Below are 11715 nucleotides of genomic sequence, written 5' to 3' on the forward strand. Positions count from 1 at the left end.
ATATGCTTCCATTCATGTACTCAGGATAATTAGTATTGTAATTTTTTACACCAAGCATGTACTTAGCTCATTTAGCAATTAAGTCAAACTGAAGCCCAAGTGGGCTATAACATTCAAAACTATTTTAATACAAAAAAAACGGAATGAAATAGAAATGAAAAGTACCTCATGATGAAATGCTACTAACATTTTATTTCATAAAATAAAATCATTAAAAAAAATTGACACAATCTAAATACACTGAAATGAATCAATATGACGACATGCGAGACAATGATACTTGTTTTCTCCAGCTGTAATTATGAAATGAACCAGTAAAAACAGTTCATACCCAAAAAGAAATAAAAAAGTTGTGCTACTTCAGCTGCCAAAGAATATGGCAGCTTTTGTACAAATGTCTCTCATATCTCCCCATAAATGACAAAACAGCTGAAGCTGCTTTTATTAGAAAAGCTTTTTTCCCCACATTGTTCTTGTGCTCTTTTTTCAAATCCTGTCCAAAACATTCACATTTTCAGACGTTTAACACAAATCTTTTCCCAAGTGGTGTTTATTACTTCTTTGCCACTATATTCTCAGTCAATACCTGATCTGCAGTTCATCAGAAAGGTCACACTCAATACAACACTTTCCTATCCACCTAAAGGGATTTGTTCTTTTGGCTTTGTTCATTTTATGTCTGTGACATGAATGTTTGTGCCAATCAGCTGTAAGCTTTACCCTAAAAATGACTGGACTCCACAGTTTCCAGTGCGCACTTGGAATACATCCACAGTATTTGCCATCTTTAAAGTCTTACATTATCTATTGCGTTTCATCCCACAATGAATATCAACATCAGTACACTGTGCTCAAGAATTTATCTGGGTTCTGTGGAGGTCTAGGAGATTATCAGTGAACATTTGGCAAAGACATGTGAGGTGCTGGTAAATAATTTATGGAAACTGTGCTTTTCACAGTAGCATCCTCAATAAATAATATCCATTGGTGAGAGAAGAATCAATATGAATTATTTATGATAATGTGGAAACACTCACTTAAAAAAAAGATATTACTAGATTATTACTAGAATAAAACCTCCAGGCCTGTTGGGGTTTTTAAAATATTGTTTGGTTGGAGTCATCTAAGTACAAACATTACATGATGTAAACATTATAGCTTGTTGCGTGTCATGTACCGTACTGTATATCAAACACTCTACCTGCAATCCATCATCTTGATTTAAATTCTGTACATAACGCTTTTCTATCTTCACTTTTTGTGGCTAAACCACACTGAATTTCCTTCAAAATCTTGCATGTGCAGCCCGAGCTGTAACTGTATCTTGACTATTCAGCAACATTCAGTTGTGGTTGGAAGGTGCTGAGCTCTCGTATAACTCTAATTCGAATCATGTTGTGCTCATAACAGCAATAAGGCTTCATGAGAAATGATGTTCAGAAATACCCCCAAAACATTTTCATTAAGTTGGTAATTCACATGCCCGAAATTCTTCAAATTTGGTCAGATTCCTCAAAACAGCTAGCCATGTCACCGATCGTTACAATCATAACAAAGAGAGAAAAGGCTCCATTTATATCCCAAGCATAATTTCATACAAATAGACCTGAAATCTAGACAAAACAAAAGTATTTTTACACATACGGACTCTTTGAGGCCTTGGGAAATGTGCTTCTCGAAGCTTGAGCGACAGAAATACTTTTCTCTCTCCTTTCCGTTGCTCCCCTCTTCACTCCGGACTCACAATCCTCCACACCGCCAGTCAGCTATAAAAAAACCCCCCTGTGGATTTATTTTTCATCTTGATGTCTTTGAAAAGATTTCTGTGCAGTTGTGTGATTTTGAAAAGAGAGCACCGTTTTATCCTCTTGGAGAGAAGACAGTCGCCTCCAGCTCGCTTCTCTGTCCCCATTTTCATTGTTTTGTTTTTTTTGTGTCACAAAGAAACAGAGTGAGACATGTGAGACAGTGGAAGATGCTCAGTGGTCTGTGCTTGTGTCTCCATTTGACTTTATCTGCAGTGTTCAGGCCATTTACAGACTTCAACCTTTTAAACAAATGGACGGTGTACACAAGTTGTGTTGACAACGGTGATCAACAAGAGTCACTGGAGTCATATGAACATGGAAAGAGAAATGATCCAGTCAATATACTGCATGATGATGAATAGGCCAGATGCTTTGTCCTTATGTAGACACTGTATACATTTGTGTGTTGCTCCAGAAGTCTCTGATCACACAGTCCCATTTTCGTGCCTGGATTTGTGGACTGTGGTGCGGGCCAAGGGGCTGCTTAAAGAAGGGGCCAGCGTGCATAAGAAACCGGCCAGCAGGGTGAGACCCAGTCCGCCCCAGGCACAGAACATGGACCAGCCATACCCATGACTGATGTCCTCCGGAAGGCCGTACAGGTAACGTGGGTAACGCGACAACTCGAAGTTAATGCCCGCCACACACGTGCAAAGGGAGATAATACAGCAGGTTCCTGCCAGAGAGGAAATTACTCGAGATGTATCATCAAACATACATGAAACACCCTTTCCTTTTAGATCACAAAATATAGGATACAAAGCTTTTGATCTATTTTCAAAGCACCTTGTTGAATGAAAAAAAAAATTTGAGCAGTCAAGTTACTTCTTTCTCTCTCACACACACGCACAAACGCACACTCTGTCTCTTACCGCCCATGAGGAAGAGTAGTCCAGCTACATACTGCATGAGATCATGCTGCTGACAGCATCCAAGAACTCCGATGACCCAGCCAAAAATAATGATAGAGACAGCCATGCCCACAAAACCTGCTGTCATCCTCCGCAGATCTGCAGCACAAAACACCAACATTAAGCCTCGTTTGTTACAATTCAGGGCTTGTAAGCATCTAGTGATGACTTCTATTGCATGACTTCTTTTCTTTTATTCATCAAGGTCTTTTTATTATTATTTCACATTACTACAAAGGCAGGAATGAAACAAATTCCTGCAACATTTTGCCAACAAAGCAGCCGATTGTACCTAATAAAATAAATAAATAAAAAGCGCATTTCAATGCACCAAATTTTTGGCCACACAGGGCCAGATAAAATATTAAAATTATATTTGAAAAAAGGGTAGGGAAATAATAATCAATGATAAAATATATGTTTTCTGTGCATATTACTTCTTGTACACATTATTATACATTATCTTGAATAAAGTAATTGGTTACACTTTATTTTAAGGTGCCTTGTTATACATTTAAGTGCTGAGTAATATTAATAAACTACATGTTAGGGTTTGGTGTAGGGTTACTTGCATGTAATCATGCATAATTTATTGTTATTATAATAGTAAGTACATGTAACATGTGTAACAAGGACACCTTAAAATAAAGTGTTATGAAGTAATTTGTCTATTCACTATCATTCAAAAATAACATTTCTTATAATCGATATTCAAATAATTGTGCTGATTCAAATTTTTGTGTAAACTGATTCATTTTTGAGGATTCTGGACGAACAGGAAGTTCGAAATAATAACATTTATTTTAAAAAAGTAATCTCCTGTAACTTTGTAAATGTCTTTACTGTCATTTTAAACATTTAATCATTATCAATTAATCAAATATTCACATCAGTGGGTATTCTGTACGTTTGTCAGTACAGGCTACCGGGCAGTATAAAATGTTTGACCTTTTTGGTGAAATAATGAATCTTGTTTAGTGTAGGCAGTGACTGAAAGTGTGTATGTAAGATATCAAGTATAGGAGGGTTACAATAGTATCATCCATCCATTCTACACACGGTTTGTCCTCTCTAGGGTCACGTGCAGAAGTATCATATTTTACTAAAATATTCCTACAACTAGGAAAGGATCAATTACAATCAATAAGAAAATAAGTGTGTTTCATAAATATTGCATTGGAACAAGCACATCACAGACACAATTGTTTATGCAATAATGAACGGCTCAAACCCCAAGACATGAATTTTGTAAATCTGGCACATGTAAAAAAGAGACTGTCAGACTCACGCAGGGCATGCCACTCATCTTGCCGGATGGTCTTGGTGATGTTGACAGGAAGGTGTCGAGGCAGGATTGAAGAGGTGTAATGATACTTCACAGGGGTGCATCTCTGAATCAACCCTATTTGAACAAAACAATGAATCAAACATTGTGCAGAAGTAAACTCTTTAATGACATTTACAGTGACTGTTTAGGAAAAGCAAATCAGTCCGAGGCTATAATCTCCTGAGGATCGGCAGGTCTGTTGTGATCACAGAATGCCACAAGAGGCCCATGCTTGCCTTCACTTTAATTAGTCTATTTCCTGGAGAGCAATTAGGTGCATATGATCAAATGCACACGGTCATAAAAGTCACAGTTGCATTTCATATTGATTTTATTTTCATGTAAAATTAGAGCACCAGGCTGAGAAAACAAACCTACTTCATTTAAACCTTTAAAACTGTCTATAAATCTCTCAGTATTTGGACTGTACTAATGTCACTGAAATAAAGCACATGACTGCAAAACTACTATTTTTAAAGGGAAGAGCTATGTTTAACCAAAAAAAACATGCCAATAAAATAAAATAAAAACCATCACGCATCAGTAGAAATTCCTAAACAGTATAACATTACATAGTATTTTTTATTAAAGACAAGCACTTGGTTGGCACTGTAAGATTCTGCGTCATCATGAATGACATAAGTGTGAGTGTGTTGTGTGTGTCTAGTGCTGATTGCCTTCCTCACTGTTGACAATTGTATGAATCCTGAACAGGCGAGTGTAAACCTCAGAATAATTAACTTGCACTTCATGACGCTGGAAACCATCTACAGTCATTTTCTTTCATAAGGTTTCCTCCTTCTGGACATAAAACAGGCTTAATCGGGTAAAAATTCTAATCTTTATCAGAGAAACCTCAAATGTGAATCAGATAGCATGAAATGTTGCAATGACTTGCATAACAAATACATTTCTATCGCCACAGGCTACGCGGGGTTTTTCAAGATAAACTTTGTGTTCTTCTCCCCCACATCAACATTACTTTTAGCTTTCATCCAGCTGATGATTTGGTCTGGGATTGATTTGCATAAATCAGAGCAGGCATTCATGTTCTATTCATAAGTGTTGCAACGTGCGTGGTATGGTTTGACACTTTTCCAGTTGTTAGACTAGGTGATGGCGATGGAAGACATGGAGTGGGTTTCTGTTTGGATGCCTCTATATCGCTCAATGTTTTAGCTGTGTTGCAGTATATAGTTGATTGCCTCCTTGGTGACAGGGGAAACTTTCTCAGCCAACATTTATTTCAGATTCCTATGGAAGCCCTTTTCTGCCATGGAATAAAAATCACAATCACAACTTCTTATTTCACAATTAAGACTTTTTTCTTGTGATTCTGAGTTCTTATTACGCAATTCAGACTTTGTTCAGATTCAATTTTTTATATAATTAGAGATATGAAGTCAGAATTGCGAGATGTTAACTTCAGTAAAGTATGACTAGTGAGATATAAACATGTAATTGCAAGTAAAAAGTGTCAATTACCTTTTATTATTATTTTTTTATTCCATGGTGGAAAAAGTCTAAATTGCGAAATATAAACTAAGAACTGTGAGACTCAAACTAGGAATTTCAAGGGAAAAAGTCAGAATTCTAAGCGTATATAATACAATTCTGACTTTTTTCTCAGAATTGCAAGAAACAAAGTCTGAATTATGAGATAAAAAGTTGCAGTTCTATTTTTTTAGCAGAAAAAAAGCTTCCATAGATTCCCAGCAATAAACTTTTATTTTGAATACTTTCAAATGTTCTACACATTGTCACTGCCACTGTAAAACCTAATTGGTTGACTGAACTTAAAATTGGAAGTAAGCTTTGGAGCACACAGAAAAGTGTTAACTATACATATTTCCAGTAAATCTACTCAAACAGCCAGAAAATGTACAATAATGTCAGCAATATACGTTAAACCCCAGCAAGTTTCCCATAGCTTCTCAAAATTAATATGAGTATTATAATGTGAAATGTTACATAAAGGTTAGCATGGCCAGTTGGGTCAAAGTGAGACCAGAGTTTTCTACCTTATAATTTTGAATTATTAGTACTTCGAACTGCTCCATCAAAAGCAAAAGTTTAATTGAATAGAGCATGAACGTGTTTTGTAAACAGACCTTTAAATGGATACATTTTACGGAACTAAAAAACAAGTGATAAAAAGTGATTGCATCATATTTGTAAAAATCTACTAACTTTGACAATTAAGTCAAAAGGATTTCACATTTTAGTGGATGACACACAGCCTTAGCTGAAGATGTGGTTTTGTCTGAGACCGTAAGCCAAGACCCAGATCCAGACCAGGATGCTGAGTAACAAGTAACCGAGTAACAAATATGAATCACCCGTTTACACTTCACTAATAGCAATCATAATCTTCTAAGAGATTTGATGATGCAGAAACGTGCTTTCAGCAACATCAGTCAACTGAATGACTAAAACACAACAAATTGGTTCTCATATAATCCATCAGAGCATGACCACATCCTGCTACATCAAAATGCCTAGTTTAAACATGATTTATTCACCACAGAATATAAAGCGCAAATGCTGCACCTGAGTGTGTAAAACTGGTTTACTGGATTCTCTGTCATTAGAAGCATGCTGGGTCAATCGCTGATATTGTGGATTAGACAAAACAAGAGAGGAGAGGTCAAGGATAAAGAAAAGGATGAGCCGCCATTTAATTACAGTTTTTACAGAAACTGGACTGTGTTAAATTGATTTGTTGAAGTATTTTCTATAAAGACTCAAAGGCACAAAAGGCACTGAGTTTGTTGCTGTACAGACCCTGTGCGTGAGCTGAGCAGTTGTGTCATGTTTATCATATCTATGTGTCAAATATATTGTGACAGCTTGTTCTATGTCATAATCACAAACAGACACATCGAAGCCTGAAAATCTGTCACAAAGACACTTTGCACATTCAACTGTTCATCCTCTGCTGAAGAAAAAGCGGGTCTTTTCACTCTTATTTGTGTAAACAATGAAAAACATAAAATAATATCTGTGATCTGATGGAAACTGCAAAGAGACTTCAAATTAATTGGTGGACTAAAGTTAAAAGAAAAGAAAAGACTACCCTGCAGATCAGTTCTTTAAAAACATCAAACTTGCAGCTCATTTCTTGATGTTAATGCACCTATTGTGATAGATTACTCTCTAAAGACGCTTAACATTTAGTCTCATTCAGCTTTTTAAAGCATTTTGATATGTTTAAAGCATTTTAAATTTGGATAAGAGGACACATGGCGTACTATATTCATTGGATTTAGTCTGAACTGTTCCAGTTCTCTAAGGATCACTGTCAGTTTGCTTTGATGGATTTACAGTTCTCGGTTATTGTTATTATTTTTAAACATTAGGACAAGTCAACATCTATATTGTACTGTTTTTAAATTTAGGACCAAATATATTCATTTGGGATGATCAAGAACAATGTTCAGGCTGCTTTATGTGAACACAAAGATTACCGTGTTGATAATACAGGGCTGGACTATAAATCTGGAAGCGATGTATTCCTGGGTGTTGGCTCACAGTCTAACTGGAGTGGTTGCACACCATCACTACTTCATCATTCATGACATCTACAGAGCCACTTAGGGTGACCTGGGAAAATCAATGAACAAATTATTGATGAAGATATGGTCAAGTGAGCAGCGTTCCTTCTCTTTGCAACCCAGCAAGAGAAATGGCTGCTGTAAAAGCTCACACTTAATATTTAAGGCCTGAACATAATGTGGAATGTGATCTTTATGAAAGAGTACTGTACCAAACAGTGGAGACGAGTGCTGTAAGCCTCTTATACATGAGATTAGTATTCATATGATGAGGGTAAGTAAAATATGATAATTTTGCTTAAGTCTAATCATCTTATGGATAATGTTATCTGATAAACTATATAGTCTAGGTATTCCTTATCATAGTATTATCTGAGTAGGTCATAATTTGTTTTACAAAAACCAATACTCCTATTCGCTGGTACTAAATTTATATTTCACACTTGAACAGTGCATTACACAGTCCTTCCTCCAGTAATTGTTTTTTTCTTTTCGTCAACTGAGCATTTAGATTACATGAGATTTAAACTTTTCTATTGTCATCTCAGAATCCCAGAGACAAAGACAAGATGCTCTTTTAAAAAACAAACAACAAGAACAACAAAAATCAGGTATGCTCTTAAGTTCTGTGAGTTTGTGCTTTTTTTGGTAGGAATAAAATAAACAGTGAAAACAGTGATCTTCAAAAACTTCAAGGTAGAAACCATTTTAAAAGAGAGAACAATAAAGATCTGCAAACCCTCTTTTTATTCAGAAATGCCATTCAAAAATACATTAAAATGCGAATCATACAAAAAAATGACTTTGGTTCATGATGAAGATTTTTATTTATATATATATATTCTTTTTTGTGGAACTTAAAGTCAAAACCATCTAGGTGGTGTAATTTAAGAGATTGCAAAAAAGTTATTTTAAAATATTATAGATATGATTATTATTTTTAAAAAAGAAGGAATAACTCTGCCAACTCAGTATGGTGTAAGCAACATTCGGGTTTCCATGTCTCTTTCTAAATCGCTTTTTTTTATCATCTCAGACATCCTTATTTGTCATTGAGATTGCAAAAAAAAGTTTTCTTTTAAAATATTAAATACATGTTTATTATTTTAAAAAAAGGAATAACTGCCAAATCAGTATGGTGTAAACACCATTCAGGTTTCCATGTCTCTTTCTAAATCGCTTTTTTTTATCATCTCAGACATCCTTATTTGTCATCGATCCATTAATGCATTTATGTAGCAAAGAAGAATGAAATAGTCTGTAAGTGCACTTTTTCGTGGTATGTAAGCAACTATCTGCGCCGTCTTCACACAGGACACATTCAGCACCTCTGATCTGACATTGATCTGATTAGGCCTTCCACATTTCCCCTTTACTATTGACATCGCTTTCCAACTAAACTTCATAACATCATTAAATAAATGAAATGCCACTAAGCGGAGGTTAATGCCATGTAGGCACGGTGAAAACAGGAAGAACCAACCTAACCCAATGGCCAAGTGCACTGATAACAGTCGTGGGAAATTTACCCCTGGATGAACGTACACATCCGTTCGCTTCAAACAAAACCGGCCTGGACCAAGGCTCCAGTGACTGACAAAGCACCATCACCTTTGTAAATGAGATCCTCGGTCTCCAGGTCAAAGCCCTCGCGATGGCACTTTCTCCACAGACCGGATATCGTGGAATTGAACTGGCGGCTACAGTGAGACTCCATGGCCGTCGCCGAAGCCGGAGCGTGCCGCTTCACGCGCGCCTCCGTCGCTTTCTTCTCGTAGCCCTTTGGAGGCATCTGGAGAGGCAAGTTGTGATTTGAGATGTAAATGTATCCGGGATCGTTACGCTTGTTTGCGTAGTTCTTACAGCGCTCGCGATGCCGCCGAGCATCCGTCTCGTACCAGTAATCGGTGCAGATGGCCATAGCCAACAAGACCAGAGCGCAAAACGCCAAGAAAAGCCCCGCGCTGGTTAAAATCTTAATGGCGGCCATCTTCTCCGCTCGTTGGAGAACCCAGACAGACGCGCGGTCCTCCCTCGGCAGCCGTTGTGAAAGGCGAAGCCAGAAAACACACCGGACCTCTAGCAGTTCTCGCACGCTGACATGACCAGGCTCGACTCCAACTCGATGCGATCTATTGTTGCAGAGCGACCGGACAGATGTGCTGCGTTTCCACCATCTGTTTTGCTTTTGAGTTGAGGAGAGGTGGAGAGGTGGAGAGATGGGAAGATGAGGAGAAGAGAGGCGATGCGAGGAGAGGACCAGTACTGAGTGAGTGGTGCTTGGTGTGAGAGTGCAATGCTCTCGCTTTCCTCTTGGGCCTCAGCGAGCTGAGAAGAGACCAATTAGGTGCCTCGGGAACACGAGGAATAAGTGATAAACATGAGAGGGTCATTTATTGATTACAAACTTGAGCACAGCATCACAGATCCAAACAGCTGTTTAAATATTTCTTCAAGACTGTATCTATCCTATTAGTTATCTTGCTCGCCTTGACTTTTAAACATCTTTCATGATTTGGCCTAATTGGTGGGGCGTTCCACGAAATGGATGCCTTTTCCTTTTCGGAAAGGCGATTTGAGTATTTTTTAAACAATCGGTATAACCTTTTTACTGTAAAAAAAGTGTTAATTTTTACCCACTTGTATCCATCAGTTGTTTACTTATATTTACAAATACCTGTAATTAGAGCTGTAATTAATTTCTGTAGTTGCATGTACACCTTTGACCCTACCCCTAAACCTAACCAAAGCACCAAACTTGTCCCTAACCTTAACCATATCCCACCTCAATAGCAATAAAAGTGTTTTGCAATATAACATGAACATAAGTACATTTTATCAAACAAATTTTTTTCTTAAGTACTTATAGCACCCAATATAAAATGGGACCCCATCTATTTTTTTCAACTTATTTTTTTTAACCAAATCTGTCTTATAAACATGTACATGGTCAGTCTTTGTTTTATAAACAAAAAAATATATAAAAAAAATAAATCTCACTATACTCTCACTGTGTATGAAACTCCCAAAATGGCTATTAATCATATCTTTATTTCAAAATTCTGAAAGATAAGAAAATCTCCCAAAAACACAATCCCCAACCAATTAAATAAAATATAAGAAAGTACTAAAAAAAGAGCAGTCATAACAGTACAAGAGAGTACATGGAGGCATAATGTTTTATAAACAAAAAAATATATTAAAAAAATAAATCTCACTATACTCTCACTGTGTATGAAACTCCCAAAATGGCTATTAATCATATTTTTATTTCAAAATTCTGAAAGATAAGAAAATCTCCCAAAAACACAATCCCCAACCAATTAAATAAAATATAAGAAAGTACTAAAAAAAGAGCAGTCATAACAGTACAAGAGAGTACATGGAGGCATAACCTGTACACAACTTAAAGTCTTAATATTTCAAATCAAATAAAGAGAATAAATTCAAAATACAAGCTGTAATTTTTTTTCTCCGAACAAAATCAGTGTATTTGCCTGTTTTATTTGGTAACACACATTAATACAGCAAATATGGAGATAGGCCAAAAAAAGCATTATGTTACCACAATAAAAGAAAAGAAAAAAGCTAAAATGAATTTTCTTACTATGTGTTGCTTTCTTAAGAACAAATGTCTATAATAAAACAGTAAAACATTTGTGTTAGCTATTCATTTTCCAACAGATATGTTCACGCGAGAAACCATTTCAAATTTCAATTACAATTTCAGCATTTCCCTTTCTCAAAGTGAAATCTAACCAAACAGACAGAAAAAAAACATGTCTTACATATTCTTTGGATTACCTGAAAATTTTGATATATTAGCACTTTCAGAAAAGTAAACAAAACCGAATGGAAAACTGCTCAAAGGAAACTCCCAGAAGACAACACAGTGTCCTGCCCACATACAGCAGACTGTCTTCTGAAACATTCCCAGCCGCAAATAAATAAAATAGTACACATCCAACCCATACTATAAGAACTGAGAAAGTACTTGTTACTGTGCTATAACAAAACATACATTTACAGCAAAATCTCAAATTTGATAGACATTTGCCCTTCCACATCACATCCAGTGGGTGAAAAGTTTTACAGTCTAAAACTTTGCATCTGTC

At 36.4% G+C, this 11715-nt stretch overlaps 1 protein-coding gene across 1 annotated transcript; it reads right to left on the minus strand.

The window, feature by feature from the left end:
- Positions 1–231: 231 nt before the first annotated feature.
- Positions 232–9873, minus strand: LOC107557713 (transmembrane protein 178B-like). The gene is made up of 4 exons (XM_016241231.1): positions 9212–9873; positions 4008–4121; positions 2681–2818; positions 232–2484 (listed from the first exon to the last, which is right to left on the minus strand). The coding sequence occupies exons 1-4, from the start codon at positions 9588–9590 to the stop codon at positions 2234–2236; spliced, it is 882 nt and encodes a 293-aa protein (XP_016096717.1). The 5' UTR covers positions 9591–9873; the 3' UTR covers positions 232–2233.
- Positions 9874–11715: the final 1842 nt, after the last annotated feature.

This window comes from Sinocyclocheilus grahami, unplaced genomic scaffold (genome assembly GCF_001515645.1).
Source record: "Sinocyclocheilus grahami isolate Dianchi unplaced genomic scaffold, SAMN03320097.WGS_v1.1 scaffold615.1, whole genome shotgun sequence".
NCBI lineage: Eukaryota > Metazoa > Chordata > Actinopteri > Cypriniformes > Cyprinidae > Sinocyclocheilus > Sinocyclocheilus grahami.

Coding starts and splice junctions, on each gene's coding strand:
- LOC107557713 (XM_016241231.1), bottom strand. CDS start 9,590: ATGGCCGCCATTAAGATTTTAACCAGCGCGGGGCTTTTCTTGGCGTTT. Junction 2,819..4,007: donor AGATGAGTGGCATGCCCTGC/GTGAGTCTGACA, acceptor TTTGTGCTGCAG/ATCTGCGGAGGATGACAGCA. Junction 2,485..2,680: donor ACTACTCTTCCTCATGGGCG/GTAAGAGACAGA, acceptor CCTCTCTGGCAG/GAACCTGCTGTATTATCTCC.